At 38.8% G+C, this 19800-nt stretch overlaps 2 protein-coding genes across 2 annotated transcripts in view; one reads left to right on the top strand and one right to left on the bottom strand.

Annotated features, from left to right (window-relative positions):
* Positions 1–650: 650 nt before the first annotated feature.
* LOC138044184 (tetratricopeptide repeat protein 28-like) lies at positions 651–6201 on the bottom strand. Its single transcript, XM_068890875.1, has 4 exons — positions 5385–6201; positions 4285–4907; positions 1501–4185; positions 651–895 (listed from the first exon to the last, which is right to left on the bottom strand). Exons 1-3 carry the CDS (start codon positions 6131–6133, stop codon positions 1520–1522), a joined length of 4038 nt encoding a protein of 1345 aa, XP_068746976.1. The 5' UTR covers positions 6134–6201; the 3' UTR covers positions 651–895; positions 1501–1519.
* Positions 6202–19462: 13261 nt separating this feature from the next.
* The window catches only part of LOC138040813 (ATP-dependent DNA helicase PIF1-like), a 1251-nt gene continuing 913 nt past the window's right edge, over positions 19463–19800 (top strand). The window contains exon 1 of the mRNA XM_068886477.1: positions 19463–19800. This exon is cut by the window's right edge and continues 913 nt beyond it. Coding sequence (XP_068742578.1) covers positions 19463–19800 — 338 coding nt within the window.

Here is a 19800-nt window from a genome sequence, read left to right as displayed (position 1 = left end):
TCTGGTTCCTCCGTGACAAAACATCAGAAAATCAACATGTAAATCTTTACAGTAAGAAACTTTCCATTTGTTAGGTTCTAGGACCTGGGACGAGTCCATCACCCAAGAGAAAGATTTACCCAAATTTGCCTAGTCCTCATCAGCATCAGAAAAGTGTCTATTTTTCAACCAAGTTTAGCGGGAAAATGAAAAATAGACCAAATCGGCTATAGCGGTGTTGCGTCCAATTCAAACCCTTTGGAAAGAAAACGTTTTGTTCCAGGAATTTCCATATGATTTAAATGTTAATGCTACATTAAAATTCCAATGCAATACACAAAGAATCTTAACCCCAGGAGATTTGAATTGGGTACAATATTGAGTTGGTCGATTTGGTCTATTGTTCATTTTCCTAACGCTGAATGGGACATTCTTTTGCTTGGGTAATGGAATCTAGGCCCTAGCAATTTTCACATACTATACACATACATCAATATGAAAAATTAGGTAATTTCCAAACATTTCTACTTTCCTAGGTTACACTTGCCTCCCAAAACGATTAATTTGCTTATTTAGCTTTGGCCAACCTTAAAGGAACACAGAAACTACACATTCCCCGAGACTGTCATTTCATTTTAAATGGAAAGTTGCTATACCAAGCTAAAGAGTATACTTGTCACCTGCTTCATGTAAAATGAACACCCATGAAACACCCCATAAAAACTCGGAGTTATTATGAAGTATTTTTAAGGGCCAAAATAACACGATGGCTAGATCATGATATCTTTAGTCTGACCACGACTGAGGAGGTATCAATGATTGAATTGTTTTCAATAACTCACATAAACAAAGAAAGGAGGATTACATATTGACGTATCAGAGTCCAAGTGGTTTTCTCACGTTTTGGACATTGTTTCTAAAAAAAAAAAAGGAAACAAATAAAAGGTTTAAGGGCAATAAGGAATTTAATTCTGATTTGCAAGTAAATAATAATAAAATTATCTTAATTCATGAATCTGTTTGTGTTTAGTTAATAGCAACAATTCCTATTCAGTGGCGTATGTAACTGGCAATCAGAAATCAGTTTCACTGTCAGTCCATCATAACACGGATCAAACAGCTACAGTCTTTGACAAAATTACTTGGCACAGTACACGACTATACAGATCTGAAGCATTCGCGGCCTACTCTCCCCTTACAATGTTGTTTGCGCGCGAGGTTTTGAGCCCATTTGCCAAAACAACATTGTGGAAGGGCAAGGTATTGCAAAATGTTTCAACAATTTTGTCCGAGGCTGTAGCTATCTGCAGTAAGGCCAAAGTAGCCGATCCGTTGAATGCAGACAAAATTTATTTCAGGTACTGGCCAAAGCAGTTTGAGCAAAAATAACTACACAGGAAACCGATTTTACAACCATTTCTCTGTGAAGAACGTACCTGCTCCTTCCAAAACCTTGCTGATTAAAAACATGTACAAAGTATAGCGATTCAGTCATTAAAGTTATATTTAAGTAGCACTTACCATTCTTTTCGTGTTGGTGTTACCCAAATTCAAAGGTGACATCATCGCCAATTAGCACAAATGGCGCCCAGTATTTTGCGGCGGAATAATTCTTTGTCTCCCGAAGAGATTTCATAGCATGGTGAAGAGCTGTACTTGCACTTTTTCCATCTGCCAAGTGTTGATAGAAACTCTTCATGAACATTAAAGTTGCTTCGTCATCGATTGCCCAGAGTGACGCCAGAACAGACCGGGCACCAGCACACAGGAAAGCCCTGGCTATTCCCACAAGACCCTCGGGTTTTTCATATCCCTGGCCAGAATGACAGCAACTTAGCACAACCAGTCTTGCATGAAGACGAAGTGCATGAACATTCTTCAACGTTAACATGAAATCTTCCTCCTCAGGAAAATGGGATGTGCGTGCGGGATTTGGGGCCAAAGCAATTTCTCCAACATCGTCATCTCCATGTGCAGCAATGTGGATTAAAGCAGCTGACGTCATTCTTTTCAGCACCTCATCTTTGGTTGCATCTTTTCCTGTAAGAGGCACGGTCTGCAGAAGTTGTCCGATCATATCCACCTCCTGTCTCGCATACGGCAGCTGTTCATACATGGGTTTACCAGTGCCGTAAGTGACTTCCTTCAAGCATGGATCGCCCACAAGCAGCGCATCATTCTTCATTTGGAAGTCGTCAGGTGCACTAGCGATCAGTTTTAAAGTGGTCAGTGATGGAATTACACGGACTCTGACAGAGTCACTCAATGCAGCAAGAGGAGCCAACCATAATGGTCCATCAGGAACAAGGACTAAGTCATTACCCTGGAGCAAGTCTGCAATAGGACTGATTAAGACATCATACAACAGCTGCAAAGGGTTCAGAGGGAAGTCCAAAGACTCAATGGTTCCTTCAACAGCTCTCATATCAAGTGAATGATTCGGACGTCGTAGAACGGTCCCTGCACTGATCTCTCTAAGAAAACTTTTTATCAGTGAGCGAACAGTTCCATTTTTCAATTCCTTTTGTCTAAAATTTATCCCGATATCTTCTCTTAGCAACCAGATGCTGATCGAGTTCCCTTTAAGTGCTGTGAAAACAGTTTGTGAAGGCAGATCTTTCATTACAAAAGATATTGTTTCCTTTATCGTAACTGCCGAAGGTTTCTCGTCAATGCCGCAGTGCATTTTCAAAATGTCTGCCAAAGCCTGGGCTCGTCCTTGCTCAGCAGCATACAAAGCCTCCTTAACCTCTCCATTTTTCAAGAGTGCTGTCCACAGAGCGGTGTACGCAAACTGATTTTGTTCACGAAAGCTTATTTTCCATGCATCCTCTGACTGAAGATGCCTTGTTTCATCAAAATGATTTATGCTTTGACGATAGTATTTGAGAGCTTCGCCCAAGGAGTCTGAACATTCATGAACACGACCCATCTGATAACATGCGATTCCCTGCCCTATGGGGTCTTCTGTTTCCTTGGAAATTTCAAGCTGTTGTTCGCTAAAGCAAAGTGCTTTTTGAAGTTCACCCACCATGTAATAAGCGTTGCCGAGATTGCCACTGGCACTTCCTTCTCCGGCCCTGTCCCCTAATTCTTTTGCAATTCCAAGATGTAGCTCATGGTACTCTATGGCTTGCTTACAATTGCCAAGACCGAGATAGTCGTTGCCAAGATTGCAATAGCCTTTTCCTTCTCCCGCCCTGTCCCCTACTACTTTTGCAATACTAAGATGTCGATTATGGTACTCTATGGCTTGCTTAAATATGCCAAGACTGGCATAAGCATTGCCGAGATTGCCATAGGCATTTCCTTCTCCAGCCCTGTCACATACTTCCTTCGCAATACTAAGACGTTGATGGTGGTACTCTATGGCTTGTTTAAACATGCCAAGACTGTGATAAGCATTGCCGAGATTGCCATAGGCCTTACCTTCTCCGGCCCTGTCCCCTACTTCCTTCGCAATACTAAGACGCTGATTGTGGTACTCTATGGCTTGCTTAAAAATGCCAAGACTGTGATAAGCGTTGCCGAGATTGCCATAGGCATTTCCTTCTCCGGCCCTGTCCCCTACTTCTTTCACAATACTGAGATGTTCATTGTGGTAGTCTATGGCTTGCTTAAAATTGCCAAGGCTGTGATAAGCATTGCCGAGATTCCCATAGCCTCTTCCTTCTCCGGCCCTGTCCCCTACTTCTTTTGCAATACTAAGATGCTGAATGTGGTGCTCTAAGGCTCGCTTAAAATTGCCAAGGCTTTCATAATCGTTGCCGAGACTGCCATAGGCTCTTCCTTCTCCTGCCCTGTCCCTTAGATCTCTCGCAATACTAAGATGCTGCTCGTGGAACTCTATGGCTTCCCTAAAATTACCAAGATTGCAATAAGCATTGCCAAGATTGGCATAAGCTCTTCCTTCTTCGGCCCTTTCCCCTAGTTCTTTCACAATACTAAGATGTTGCTCGTGGTACTCTATGGCTTGCTTACAGTTGCCAAGTCTGTGGTAAGCGTTACCCAGATTGCAATAGGCTCTTCCTTCCCCGGCCCTGTCCCCTACTTCTTTTGCAATACTAAGATCTTGTTTGTGGTACTCTATGGCTTGCATAAACTTGCCCAGACTTTGATAACCGATGCCAAGATTACCATGGGCTCTTCCTTCTCCGGCCCTGTCCCCTACTTCTTTTGGAATACTAAGATCTTGTTTGTGGCACTCTATGGCTTCCTTAAACTTGCCAAGACTGTGATAAGCCTTGCCGAGATTGCAATGGGCTCTTCCTTCTCCGGCCTTGTCCTCTACTTCTTGTGCAATACTAAGATGTTGACTGTGGTACTCTATGGCTCGGTCAAAATGTCCAAGACTGTGATAAGCGTTGCCGAGATTGCCATAGGCTCTTCCTTCTTCGGCCCTGTCTGCTACTTCTTTTGCAATAATAAGATCTTGATTGTGGCACTCTATAGCTTGTTTAAACTTGCCAAGACTGTAATAAGCGTTGCCGAGAACGCCATAGGTTCTTCCTTCTCTCACCCTGTCCCCTACTTCTTTCACAATACTAAGAAGTTGGTTGTGGTACTCTATGGCTTGCTCAAACTTACGAAGTCTGTGATACGCGTTGCCTAGCTTGCCATTGGCACTTCCTTCTCCAGCCCTGTCCCCTACTTCTTTTGCAATACTAAGATGTTGACTGTGGTACTCTATGGCTTGGTCAAAATTTCCAAGACTGTCATAAGCGTTGCCAAGATTGCCATAGGCTGTTCCTTCTCCAGCCCTGTCTCCTATTTCTTTAGCAATACTAAGATGTTGATTGTGGCACTCTATGGCTTCCTCAAACTTGCCAAGTCTATAATACGCGTTGCCTAACTTGCCATTAGCACTTCCTTCTCCGGCCCTGTCCCTTACTTCTTTTGCAATACTAAGATGTTGACTGTGGTACTCTCTGGCTTGGTCAAACTTACCAAGTCTGTGATACACGTTGCCTAGCTTGCCATTGGCACTTCCTTCTCCGGTCCTGTCCCCTACTTCTTTTGCAATACTAAGATGGTCATTGTGGTACAATAAGGCTTGGTGAAAACATTCAAGACTTTCATAAGCGTTGCCGAGATTGCAATAGGCTTTTCCTTCTGTGACCCTGTCCCCTAGTTCTCTCGCAATACTAACCTGTTGATTGTGGTACTTTACGGCTTGCCTAAACTTACCAAGGCTATGATAAGCAATGCCGAGATTTCCATGGGCCATTCCTTCTCTGGCCCTGTCCCTTAATTCTTTTGCAATAATAAGATCTTGGTTGTGGCAATTTATCGCTTTGTTAAAATTGCCAAGTCTGCGATAAGTGTTCCCGAGATTACCATTTGCTGTTCCTTCTCCAGCCCTGTCCTGAACCTCTTTCGCAATACTAAGATGTTGACTGTGGCACTCTATGGCTTGGTTAAAATTGCCAATGCTGTCATAAGCGTTCCCGAGGTTGCCATAGGCTCTTCCTTGTCCAGCCCTGTCCCCTACTTCTTTCGCAATACTAAGATGTTGATTGTGGTATTCTATTGCTTGCTCACAATTGCCAAGGCTGCCAAAAGCGTTGCCGAGATTGCAATAGGCACTTCCTTCTCCAGCCCTGTCCCCTACTTCTTTTGCAATATCAAGATGTTGATTGTGGTACTCTATGGCTTCCTTAAACTTGCCAAGACTGTGATAAGCATTGCCGAGATTACCATGGGCTCTTCCTTCTGCAGCCCTGTTGCCTGCTTTTTTTGCAATACTAAGATCTTGACTGTGGTGCGCTATGGCTCGCTCAAAATTGCCAAGGCTATGAGAAGCATTGCCAAGATTGCGATAGGCTCTTCCTTCTGCAGCCCTGTCCTCTACTTCTTTTGCAATACTAAGATCTTGACTGTGGTACGCTATGGCTTGCTTAAAATCGCCAAGGTTGTGACAAGAATTGCCGAGATTGCTATAGGCTCTTCCTTTTCCGGCGCTGAAACCTATTTCCTCAAAAATGGCTAATGCTTCTGAGTATTTTCTTATGGCCTGTTTAAAGTCTACTATATCTTGATAGTAGTTGCCCAAACTGAAACAAGCCATACCCTCCTGTAGTCTGTTTCCCTCCTTTCTTGCAACGCGAAGCTCTTGCATATGCTGCACTAAAGCATCCAACTTTCTATCCACCATTCTTGATAACCGGGAAGATTTCTTCCGAAATCCGGGCTGCACCTAGAACATAAATGAACGAAAACAAAGGTCCATGCCCTGACTACACCATGCTAAAGCGGCAGCGAAAGATTAATTGAACAGTGAAGGAATAACTATTTTAAGCCAGTATTTTTTAAAATTGCCTTTCATGATCAGAGTTTTTCAAAGGAATGATTTCGGGTTACGGAGACTGTCCTTACAGAGAAAAATAGGAATAGAGCCTGTAATGTAATAAAGTAGTTGGGTATTTAACGGACTAAAAGCGTTTTATACAATAATAATCGAGCAACATTAAAATATAAATTAGATTATATTATGAGGAAAAAACAGCCTATAGAATAATGATTGCATCCCATTTCATTTTCATTTTCATATGCTTCTCTGGCAGGAAATCTGCTGCCGGTATGTAGCTGACACCAAAAGGACAGGATGTGACATCATTATGAGTGTAATATTCCATTTTCTGTGATTGGCGTCAAACTCATAATTTTTTATCTATTTCATTAGTTTATGTCCCATTCTGACATAATTTTGAAATCTTGAGATAAGATTTCCAGCAGAAAGACTACTTGAAATAAGACTTATTCAAGAGACTTAAATCAATCCAATATCAGACCTGGAAATTCAATCACCTGTCTCCCCCCATTGTTTTTTGCTAACACGTTTCCATTGGGAAAGGCTGCTTGTCAGGACTAATTTGGCTGTTTTTATTTTAGAGATGCATAATCCGGCCATCCAAATTATGCCTCTCACGCAGGCATTATTCTTTTGTTTGCACTCAGCCTCACTGTAATGTTTAACAATACTTTGAACTTCACTTTATGCACATAAGACTCTAAGTTCAAATTCGCACTGTAACATCCACTTGCAAATAAAGATGACAGATGGTCTATTGAAACGTATTGCAGAATCAAAGTTGTTTTCATTTCTGTATGAACATTGTAGATGTTCGTTTCTTAGTGAGGCTTCAGTAGTAAGCCGTACAGCTTTTTTCCTAAGCTTGCTGGATGTTTCTTCGTATTTTTCGCTTTCTTTTTAATAGGTACGCAATGCGTACATGTGGGTAGCCACTTAAACATTGTACTACCAATGGAGTATTTAAGTGCGTTGTTGTTGTCATTCCAGTTCTAACAATTCACTAATCTGCATGTGCAAATTGAAGGAAAATCCATGGCAATGGTTCATAATCATGGTAAATAGAATGCACCTCAACATCCCTAATTTAGCATCAAATTTTCTATCAAAATTAATGCTATCATGAGTATGAGAGGTGGTATGCAGTAATTATTTACATAAAACAATTTTGAGGACCATGAATTAAGTCTAAAAAGTCACACATTACCACTGTCTGATATCACTATTGTATAACAGTCTGCAAACCAGTAGATTTCAAACAGCAAATACAAGTAGATGTGTTTAATTACATTAATTTCATATTTAAACAAACCAATTATTTAAGTACAATTTCAGGAATATGCATGAAGTTGTCAGAGGTTTTATAATTAAAGATATCCATAATCAAATTTAATTGTCATTAATAAAAAAGGTTTGCTTATTTGCTCATTATCCAAAATAGTAATCTTCACAATTTTGTTCATGATTTAAATAACATAAGAACCTATCAGCAATTATAACTGGTTTATTTGGTGACATGAACAGCCATGAACGACATCGTTGAACAAGCATATGTAAATAAACTAAACTCATATCAAAAATAGATTTAATGATCCAATAGTTTAATCGGCTATTTCCAATGAAAAAAAGCAATTGCCTCACAAGTATTTCCTCAAACACAGACTTGTAAATCTTGTTCTCAGCAACTTTCATTTCAACCCTGCTTAGCATGTTGCCAAAAAAATCAGCATCATGATGCCATCAAAGTGGGACTGTGTCTGCTATTTCCTTCCCAGCCATGAACCCTCAGCGGGTGCTTTTGTTTCAGTTTTGCTTTGTTGGCTTTGTCTACCTTCCTGTAACAAATGTGCTGATACTGCACTAGGGAAATGAAAGACTCACCACTGAAAATGACGTCGTCAAAAGTATCGCCACTCTCCATGATGCGCTGAGTGTACTCCAAACTCTTCACTTTGTTGGCATTGTGTATCAGCTGACAGTAAGCAGTTCCCTGTAGAGTCCAGCCTTGTTGCTTGTGAGATTTTTGCACTGTGGAGGAACTCACTGCAATGCCACGCTTCGCCAGCATCTTCTGGATCTGAGTGCTTGTCATCTCATCATTGCTTCGCATTTGCTGATCTATAAAAGCATTTGCTTCTTCAGATAGCTTGGTGGGTCTTCCAGAACGTGGTAGATTTGCTACAGAGCCGGTGAGTCGAAGCTTTTTAATAATTTGCGTGACACTGGCAAACCTGATGAGTAAGCCTTCTTTCAACAATTTAAATATCTTTTGGCATGATGACCACAAGAGAGTTTCAACAGGAACGACTGTGTATAACGCATGCTAGCACTATTAAACACAAGGGGTTGCTATGGTGATACAAAAACAAGGTCGCGCAGAGTTTGAAGTATATCCAGGTGAGTCTAAGGTAAACAGACAAGTGGTTGTCATAAAGCTTACACATTGTGAAATGACAGCAGAAAAGAATCATTGCTGTATATTTGGCAAATTATCGTTCAGAAATGCATGGGAATGTCTGGGCAGAGCAAATAAAGAGCGAAGTTTCGCTTAAATGTTCGAAGTCATTTATCGACCAGATCAAGTTTCGGCTCGAAAATTCTGAGTCAATTTTTGTTTCGAGGGAATTGTCGATTGTCTATTCGCATGGTTGGAAACAATAGGTGTCGTAAATTATTGTGAATTTTCATCTTTAATTCGCTCCAATTGTACATTCCATATGTTTTGGTCGAAAAGCCAAGAATTCAGCAAAATATGTTTGCATTACTTTTGCACAATACTGTATCCATGGCGCACACCGCCTCAGCCTGATCTGTGAGACTGTTGGCTACGCCCTAACAAGTGTGATAAAAACCACTCTTGAGCCTCTCCAGGTAAACTGAAGCTTGTGTTCAAGCGTCTCACTAAAATTCCACCATCCACTGTGCTGTAATTGATCACTATCATGTTTCATGAGAGAACGAACAAGGTCAAATTGTGTACAAAAGTGCTTTTTCGAAAACTTTCACTGAAAGATAACTTACACAACACAAGAAAAACAACAGAGAAAATCGCTGGAGGTATTTGTTATTTGCAAAAAATCCATCGGTTGATCAATATAAAGCTAAATTTGGGAGCGCGGCTTACTCCATGAAAAGAGGCAATGCGCTCGGGGGTTTTAAGAGTTTTTGACAGGCATACCTGCTCATTTTGTTTATCATTAGTTCCCATAGATCATCTCCTATCAAAACTAAGAAAAATATTTAATTCATTACGATTATCTAAAACGAAATAAAGAGCAGTGACTGCCACGAAAATCATCGAGCTGATCATTCCAGCGAGGTTCTTGTTACTGGGTTGTCAGTATGGCAATCCCAGTCGGAAAGTGGGTGGGATTTGTTCGTTTTGTTATTTTTATTTATTTTATTTTTTTCCGTGTCGACTAAAGTCTTGCCTGTCACTCCCCTGGTAAGTGGTGTCTTTGTGCATAGAGCCTTCTGTACGTATTTTCTTAGGATCGAGAGGGTAGTGGAAATGCGTAGATTTCTCTCGTGGACTTAGTAGAATCATTAACTTAACCTGCAATGGCGTCAAAAGTCATGTAACGCGAATGGCATTTTTAGTGGATCCTTAAAGAAAATATACCCTTATGGAGCTCAATAATGGAAAGTCAGTTGGATAAACTAGGCAGGTGGTGAAAAACAAACACCTGGAATCTTAAAAGCGACGAGTAATGGACTTCGACAACAATCTATCGCCCGTCGAGCCAAAATCAAAGTGAGCTGTTTTTCTAATATTTTACCAAGTGTGCTGTTATGTAGAACACTGAAACCAAATGAAAAATTCTCTGGTAACTTACGGGTTCAACAAAGACAGAGAACGAATCGAACACCTTACGTGGATCTGTGATCAACTCTGCACAGTCTTCAGGTAAAAAATAATTGGAAATGTGACAGCCAAGAATTATTTGAAAGAAAGCTTGTCGTCTATTTTGTGCTTCATTATTCAAGGAAAAGGTTCTTCATGGAAACGGTTTGATCCTGAAATTTAGTTTGTTGCAATATTGTGCATATTTGACACGACTGAGTTTCTTCTCTTCACGCAAGTAATGAGATAGGAGGGGTTTTTGCCTCTAATAGCGAAGATGTTGTTTGTTTCAAAAAAAATTGTTTGCTGGAAAAGGTGACCTTTATGAATTCATCATGTTTAATTTTTTGATATGCGAGCTTAATTGGATAGTTTTTATGGGAATAGTAAAGCATTTTCGTGTCAAAATGAGGCTAGCGTCTTTCTGGTCTGTTAACTTAATTAAATCGTGAGTTTGTATTTGCTATCGCCGCGTAACCTTGATTTCCACTCTCAAAATTACGTCCAGAAGCTACGTTTTGGAAAGAATAAGCTTTTAGAATGATGTTCTTGTCTTCCGTGGTGATACTAACAGTTCGGAAACATTTTGTGAAAAAATATTTGTAATGGGCCACACACGCAACTTGATCGCCCGATTATGCATAACATCCACTTGGCCTTTTGACATCCCACTGCAAAAAAATTGTAAAATATTCGCGGACCAGTCGATTTCTCTGAAATTTGAAAGGTATGTGGCTAACAAACTGAGAAAGATTTTAAACAATAACTAAAAATTCCTGTGTTAAGCATTTTGTCATTGTAGTGTAAGATGAAATTTATTTGGGAAGCAAAGAATATTTCTTTAACTACCTGGTTAATTTAATTTATTGCTACGACTTGCTAGTGCAAAGATTGTTTACATGAAAGTCACGTTTTTGCGAATTTTGAGTGTAATAAAATTACATCATTTGCGTGACAATATATCCCCTTTACTCTAACGCAAAAACATTAAGATAGTAACAAACTTCATAATTATTTGGCCATTTCTTCTACTTTTGTGCTTGTCAGCATTGTGATTTGCGATAATGCGCAAGTCTGTTTTTTGTATCTCACAGATGTTTAGATTTTCAATTAAATGGCCACTCGCGATTGTGTAAATAGTTCACCCTGAAGTCAAAATAGATATAGTTCACCCTGAAGTCAAAATAGATACATTTCTCAGGAACCGGACAAGTAATGGACTTCGACAACAATCTTTCGCCCGTCGAGCAGTAATCAAAGTGAGCTGTAGTTCTAATATTGTACCAAGTGTGGTGTTTTGTACAACACTGCAATTAGTCAAAAATTATTTGAAAGAAAGCTTGTTGCCTATATTTCGCTTGATAATTCAAGTAAAGGGTTTTTCAGTAAAGGGTTTGATGCTGAACCCTGGTGGAAAATTTCTTTAGTTGCGTTTTTGACATGGAGTGTGTTGGGAGCTTGTTTGCACAAAGGCAATGAAATGGAAAGTTTTTTCTTCCCTTTAATAGCAAATATGTTGTTTGTTTCAATAAAATTACTTTTGGCTGGAAAAGGTTTCTGTGAGATTTTTCTGCCCGTTCTGAATATCCGTTGCGTATTATCCAAGGTTAACTAATTTGCATATGTGTAACATTTGTTTACATGTCTTAAAAGTTAATCTTAATCACGTCTTAAAAGTTAATCTTATTTAGTGCCCACAGGGGGAGCTACCTCTGATCTTTGCCGCTTTTCGGGTTTGGTTTCGGACGCACAGGACTGACAAAATTTGTTTGGCCCTTCGAAAAAAGGACACTGAAAAACGCAGACTGCAGACTGTGCAGACCGTCTGTAAAATGAAAATTCGGTTAGCCTGAATTAAGCCTAAATAACATTCGGTTAGCCTAATTAGGCCTAAACATTCAGGTTAGCCCGTTTACGGTTAGCTCTCAATAATATATAGGGTAATACCATATTTTACCCCTGGTCTGCAGGGTCTGCGCAGTCTGCAGTCTGCGTTTTGGCTTGACCGTTCCAAAAATGTCGACAAAATTTGGCTCAAATTTTCAAATTTGCCAAGCGTGGAAGCACTGAGAGTCTGAGACACACCGAAAGAAACACCGAAATAAACACCAAATACTCCGACTAAAAATAGAGATTAAATTTTCTTGACTGACATTTTCCTTCAAATCATCATAATCATGGCATGTAAATTGACAAATCTGTCAGATTTCACCTCTGACAAAAATTTGTCCTGCTCCCAGGCAGGAAGACGGCGTCTCGAAAGTTTGGTAAGCCTGGACAAAATAATCACCAGGCGCACTTGTCTCAGGGAACTGGTGACAGTTTTTTTCGCAAAATAAACAAATTTGCCCAGTGCGTCCGGGCCCTTTCAATGACTGCCTTATAAAGAAAGAAATTAGAAAAACCGTTACGAGTATGCGACATGCGAGGATGTTTTTTGCCGTGGTGATTTGGCTATGAATTATGAAATCATTTTTCGGTAATGTTTATGAGCTCTTAGCTTTGCTTTGCGGCAGTACGGAGTTAAAACAATCCATTTCTGTTCCTTCTGAATCTGTGGTTACGCCTTCTGTGTATCATCTCGAGAACGTGACCAGCTATGTTTGCGGAATGGAGAACATTTGCGGTGTCAGCAACCACTTGACATGCGAAATGAAATAGCTGACCATGATTCCATGATTGGGGGATTTCGATCCTCAGCATAATGCCTTGTTGACAGGGATGTCGACAGGCAGAATCACATGATTGAGAAGAACCATTTCATTGTCATTCCAGCGCCATCAAATTGTGGTGAAGTTAGTTGCCTTAGACCAGAGTTGGTAGACAGTGCTTCTTGCTGGGAACGCTCAAATCACTCACTTATGCACACGCTGTTCATGGTAGACTCACACTAAAAGATGTCATTGAGCGAATGTTTTGGCCCGGGTCGGTCCGCGAACCGAAAGAAAGCTATATCGAGAACAAATGTGCACTAAATGAGCAAATATATGAGAATCATGATACGGACTACACTGAAACTTTGAAACCAAATACCAAACAAGAAAAGCAGAGAACTGTGAAAGCCTCCAGGAGAAGAAAATTGGTGAGCACAAAGTCAGTACTCATGCCATCGAGTCGCAGAAAGATAGTGTGCTGAGCCAGATGCATTTAATTAAAATTCTGAAAAAGAAGGTGAATTTTCTATCCATTTGTATTATTATGGTTGTTTGTTTTCTGCTATTACTGAATTTATGTGTATTTCGAGCTGTAATGCTTTTTCATATTCAACTATTTGTATCGTTTAAAATCACCCTTACTAACGTTGTCAGCATTTTGTACCATGCTTGGTGCAGCGTTTTATGTTTGGATGAACCTATTTTGAATGCATTCAATGACTGTGAGCTATTTGAGAAAGGCGCACAGCTATCTGTTGTTGTCGATGTTGATAATGAAGAATCAATAAATGACTTGCAACTTCGATCTCGTTATGCTAAGTTTGTTTATTGTTAATGTTTAAAAGGGCGTCGCCATGTTGTTCAAAAGGATGGAGAACCAAGCAGAATTTCAGCAAAACAGCTAATCCGAGCCTTACAGGTGAACATATTTGAGAATGCCGTACAGCAATCTGTTGTTGTGGATATTGATAAGAAAGAATCAGTAAATGACTTGCAACTTCGATCTCGTTATGCTAAGTCTGTTTATTGTAAATGTGTAGGAGGGCGTCAACAAAGGGACCGAGAACCAAGAAGAATTCCAGTGAAACAGCTATCACGAGCCTTGCATAAGAGCAGATCTTACAGGAAATTAGTTCGAAAATATATTGAAAAGAACATACCGAAATTCTCTGCCATGCATTTATTTACCAAATTGAGTGTACTTAATCGTAAGTTAGACTATTTGTATGTAAGACTAAGGTCTGCTGCTAAGAAGAGGAGTACACAAAAGACGTAGTGGAAAGCACATCGAAGGAAAAAACCTAAAACCCGCCGTGGAAGAGTGAAACTTAGGTGTAACTATACTTCAGTAAGATCTGTTTATAAGAACGTTAACCATAGGATGAATCATACAGAGTTAAGGCTGTCTAATGAGATAGAGAAAAACCCTGGGCCCATTGATCATACCAAAACTATTCAAGTGCCTTATAGTCAAGGCAATGTGGAATTGTTCGGCCAGAATGCAGGCACTCAGTGTGTAGCAATGTCTCTTACTTCACTTATCTATAATTACAGGAATAATATTATCTCATCAGTGGACTTGATTAACATCATGAACATTGGTAATGAATTGTATTCTGGGTTATCTAGGCTGTCCAGACAAACTTTCCTGTGGTTAACTGAGTTACCAGAAGTGCTCAATGTGTTTAATACAGATTACCAGCTTCAACACAGTTCAAGCTATAGTGGTACTATAAATGGTAGATCCATTATACATGATTTGAGTTTCTGTATGCCTTTGGTTGATGCTTTGCTAACATTAGTAAGGCAAAACTACCAATCATTTCTTTTAACAATTGAATGTAGTATTGTTTCTATGTAATGAACTCCAGGTGGTAAATTTAAAATATTTGATTCACATGCTAGGGATGCATCTGGTATGCCCCATTTTCAAGGAACACGTGTATTACTAGAAGCACAAAGTCTACAGGATGTCACATGTTATTTGCAAAACCTGTATGAAAATTCAAATACATTGTTTGAGCTGATAGGTGTTCACATAAGACTAGAAAAGGACGATAATCACTTCGTTGATGAGAACAGGGAAATCTCTCAATCAGAACTTGCTGATGATGGTGGAGAAATGACGCATATTTCAACAAGAAACAATGAGTCTTTTATACGACACTGTTGTGCTTTATCATTTTATAGCATTTGTTTTTCAGTGGTTAAGGCATGCACTTACTGGAATTCACAAACTCTAGAAGCAATTATTGACCATGGATATGAGTTTTACAAGGAACAATTTTCATGTCCTGATGAAAATCTCTGTTTATGCAAATTTCCAAACAAACTTCAAATATATGATGCAACTATTGATGTTGTTTTTATAGCACAAAAAGAAGGCATATTTAGTTGTGCATCCAGCAGTAGCAAACTCTTCCAGAACTTTATTTTGGATAACACAAGAGGCAATACTGGCTTTATAATATGGTTTTCAGATTACTGCACAAGTTGCATATTTCACTGAGCACAATTCTAAGACTAAAAGCATCAAATACTACTTAATAATATTCCATAGTGATGGAACTTTAGATGAATTTCAAACTGTCAATGACAGCAACTTCCTTCTTCAAGCCCTTGCTAATACTGTTACAAAAATCAATACAACAAATAATTTAGAGGTAGCATACATTATCAGATTTCTAAACTGTCACAGTAATTTGTCAAGCACTGTAAGACAAAAGGTATTAAGGAAACACAAATCCAATAGGCAAAAAAATTCACTTGCCCAAAAACGAAGAGAAAGTTATGCAAACATGGAACCTAGTGCCAAACGAATATACTTGGTTAGCAAAGCAGAATGGTACAAGTCATTAGATCCTGCAGAGAAAAAAAAACTCTTGTCTGACAGAGCAGAATGGTACAAATCACTAAATGCTGCAGAAAAAGAAAAACGCATGTTTGACAGAGAGCAGAGGTACAAATCACTAGATCCTGCAGAAAAAGAACAACTCTTGTCTGACAGGGCAGAGTGGTACAAATCGCTAGATCATGCAGAAAAAGAAAAGCTCTTGTCTGACAGAGCAGTGTGGTACAAGTCACTAGATCCTGCAGAAAAAAACCTAGTAAATAAACAAAAAAAAAACGGAACAATGATGCAATGGAACCACTCATTAGGGCACAATACTTAAACAAAAAAACAAAACAAAACAAGAATATTGCAGCATGAATCCAATAAAAAAGCAAAAAATAATAAAGGGCATAAGTGATGCAGCAAAAATTTCTAGAAAAAAGGCAAACGATGTTCAGCATAAATTGGATCACTACATATCAGTATTTCAGAATAAGATCAGAGAGGGGCCATATTACATATGTTCAGTTTGTCATCAAATACTATATAGAAAAACAGTTATGTTACTTAAAGAAAATAAATACAGCGTACACCGTCTTTTCACTGAGATAAAGTCATTTGATGACAAACAATACATCTGCAGAACATGCCATGCAAAAATTTCAAAGGGACAAGTACCATGTCAAGCTGTAGGTAATAAACTGAAAGTTGATAGAATGCTACCAAAACTGTCAGTACTAAAAAAACTTGAACAAATATTAATAGCAGAGGATAGTTTTTGAAAAGATAGTAGTAATGCCTAAAGGCCAACAGAGGAAGATTAAAGGAGCAATATGCAATATACCAGTTGAATGTGATCAAACATGTACTACATTACCACGTCCTCCTGACAGGTCAGGTATAATCATGTTGAAACTAAAGAGAAAAATGGAGTTGAGAGGACATGTTTATTTTTAAGCTGTGCGACCTCAACTGATATTAAATGCTCTGATGTGGCTCAAAATGAATAATCCCTTGTATGATAATATATGTATAGACATTGACAAAATAGATAGGCATCTTAAAACATTGCAACAAAATGATGTTAATTTAGACGATTCAACTTTCAATAATGACAACCACTCTACTGAATCTGGTATAAGTGATGACACTTCTTCAAACAATGAAAATGGTGAGAGTGTCAGCACACCCGCAGATGAAGAAAATGACGATCCTTTGAACGAGTATCGAGCACCAACAAGTGAAACTTGCTTGCAGTCTGTAATACCAGATTATCCTGTAACTGTTGAGCAAAATGATAATGTATCATCTCAAGGAGACGAAGTCTATGCTATTGCACCTGGTGAAAGTAAACATCCACTTTCCTTCATGGAGACAAGCAATGTGAAGAACTAGCATTTCCTGTTTTGTTTCCAAAAGGAAAGTATGGGTATTCTGTCAACCGAGAAATAAAGTTTTCGCCAGTTAAGTACTTCAATGCAAGACTTTTACATCACAGTAGTAGATTTGCTACCAATCCTGAATATCTCTTCTTTGCTCAGTTCATCATAGAACAGAAGAAAGTATCAGATAGCATCAATATTGCTCTGAAAAAAATGCATGGCCAGCCTCTTACTGCTTCTCAAATAAGATCAAATAATATGCAAAATTTATCTTATTTGTCAAGATCAGGCTTATTCATTTTTTAGACACATTCCAGGAACACCACCTTATTGGCAAAAATTTATGTATGAAGTAGTAGCTACGGTAAAACAGCTTGGAATACCAACATGGTTTATGACATTATCCTGTGCTGACCTTAGGTGGCCTGAACTTTTTCTGATTATTGCAAGAACACAAGGCAAAAATCTAACAAATGAACAAATTGATGCTTTATCTTATAATGAAAGATGCTCAATGTTGAATGTAAATCCTGTTGTTGTTGCTAAGCACTTTCAATATACAGTTGAAACATTCTTCACTGAAATTCTTCTAACTAATGCAAACCCAATTGGTAAAATAGTATACTATGCACTCCGCATTGAGTTTCAGATGAGAAGCTGTCCTCACTTACATGCCTTAATATGGACATCAGATTGCCCTGAACTAACACATGATACCAAGGAAGCTTATATCCACTTCATAGATGAACATGTGCAGTCATGCCTTCCTGATCAGAGTCAAGACCCTGAGTTACATGAGCTTGTAAAAACCAACCAAAAGCACAGTCATTCAAAGACGTGTAGAAAATACAAAAAACATTAAATGTACGTTTAATTTTGGGCACTTTTTTACAAACAAGACTATTGTGGCTGAACCTCTTTCTGATGATTTAAATCCAGAAGAAAAGACAAGTACCATAGATCGATAGACAAAAAGAAATCCTTAGACTGGTTAAAGAAAAAAATAGATGAAGTGTTAAATCCCAGTAAGGCAAACTATGATCCTACATTAACAGAAGCTGATATTTTCAAATCTGTAAACATAACTGAAGAGCAATATTATTGGCCTTTATCCATTTCACCTGACTCAGACTATGAGCTGCACCTTAAAAGACCAACAAACAGCTGTTTTATTAATAATTATTTTATTGCTGGTATTAAAGGTTTTAGAGCGAATGTTGACTTGCAAGCTGTATTTAACCACTACAAGTGCATAACTTACGTGTGCTCATATTTTACCAAGGATGAGACTGAATGCTCACAGGCAATTATGAATGCTGCAAAGGAAGCTAAGAAAGAAGAATTGGTGCTCCTTTCCTCTCTACCCGAGAAGTCAGTTCACAAGAATGTGTTTACAGATGCATGCCTGAAATATGGTTACGAAAAACATCCCCTGCAACAGTTTTTGTAAGCACTGACCTACCAGAAAAAAGGGTACGCATTGCAAAATCACCAGAAGAACTTGATGAACTGGATAATGAAAGTACTGATATCTTTAAATCAAATATTATTGATTGATACACTTTAAGACCACAGTGTACCGGTATTCCTACTGTAGATAGATATAGGCAATGTCTGGCAGAGTTTGCTGCATACTATTATAAAGAATACAAAAAAGACTGCCAAGAAACAGCTGATGCTCAATCTGAGGTTTTAACTGATGATGTCATTGAATTACATCACAACTGTGATCCTGATACGTCACCTCCAGACAAAATAAGATTAATGAACATGCATGAAGTTATGAGGTGTAGAAAAGTAAAAGCTGTTATAGAATATCACAAGCCAAACAAAGCAAAAGAACCTGAACTGTATTTTCATCATCTCCTGATGCTTTACTACCCATGGAGAGATGAAACAAGTTTTTTAGGAAGTGATCAAACATATGCTTCTAAATTCTATGAGCGTGAAGTACAAGCTGTAGTGGAACGAAACAGAGAGAATTTTGAGCCTGATGCTGATGCTGTTACAGAAGCACTTGATTTTCTTCGAAATAACAAGGGCAATATCATCCACTCCAGCTATGACTCTATGAATGACCAGGTTAATGCAGATTTACAATCTGAAGAGCAAGATGATTCAGCACCAAACGAGTCATTTAATGAACAATTACCTACACATCTTGTTTCATCATCAGAAACTGAGAATCATTCAAACCTTGGAATGATAACATACAGCCAACAGAAATTAGTGATGATAAGCTACGGGAGTGTGTTAGATCATTGAACACAAAACAGCGCTATGCTTATGATATAATTCTCACCTGGTGTAGAAGTAAAATGAAAAACATGAATAGTCGAAAACCTGAAGAAGTAAGTAAAACCAATACATTTATTTATAACTGGTGGAGCAGGTGCTGGTAAAAGTCACTTGATCCAAACAATCTACCACACTGTCACAAAGACGTTTAGACATCCTCCGATGAATCCTGAATTACCTACAGTTCTTTCAATGGCACCTACTGGAGTTGCTGCTATTAAGATAGATGAAATCTCTATGGTTGCTAACAATACTTTGCTTCATATCCACCAAAGACTAAAAGAAATTGTTGGCACATCAAATGTTCACCTGTTTGCAGGCATTAGCATTCTTGCTATTGGTGACATGTATCAACTACCACCAATACGCAGGAAACCTGTTTTTGCAAATTACAAAAATGATGTGTTTAACTTGTGCCACCCATGGCACCTATTCACAATGATAGAGCTTGTTGATATCATGAGGCAGAAGGATGACCAACCATTTGCTGAACTTCTGAA

This window comes from Montipora capricornis, chromosome 3 (assembly GCF_036669925.1).
Source record: "Montipora capricornis isolate CH-2021 chromosome 3, ASM3666992v2, whole genome shotgun sequence".
NCBI lineage: Eukaryota > Metazoa > Cnidaria > Anthozoa > Scleractinia > Acroporidae > Montipora > Montipora capricornis.
This window is presented reverse-complemented; position numbering and strand designations above follow the sequence as displayed.

What these genes read in the sequence shown, in the direction of transcription:
- LOC138044184 (XM_068890875.1), bottom strand. Translation starts at nt 6,133, where the DNA reads ATGGTGGATAGAAAGTTGGATGCTTTAGTGCAGCATATGCAAGAGCTT. An exon ending in AATTTTAACCAAGCCATAGA is followed by an intron (nt 4,908 to 5,384) that starts GTGCCACAGTCA and finishes TGACCAAGCCAG; the next exon opens with AGAGTACCACAGTCAACATC. An exon ending in GTACCACAGTCAACATCTTA is followed by an intron (nt 4,186 to 4,284) that starts GTATTGCACAAG and finishes AGGAAGCCATAG; the next exon opens with AGTGCCACAAACAAGATCTT.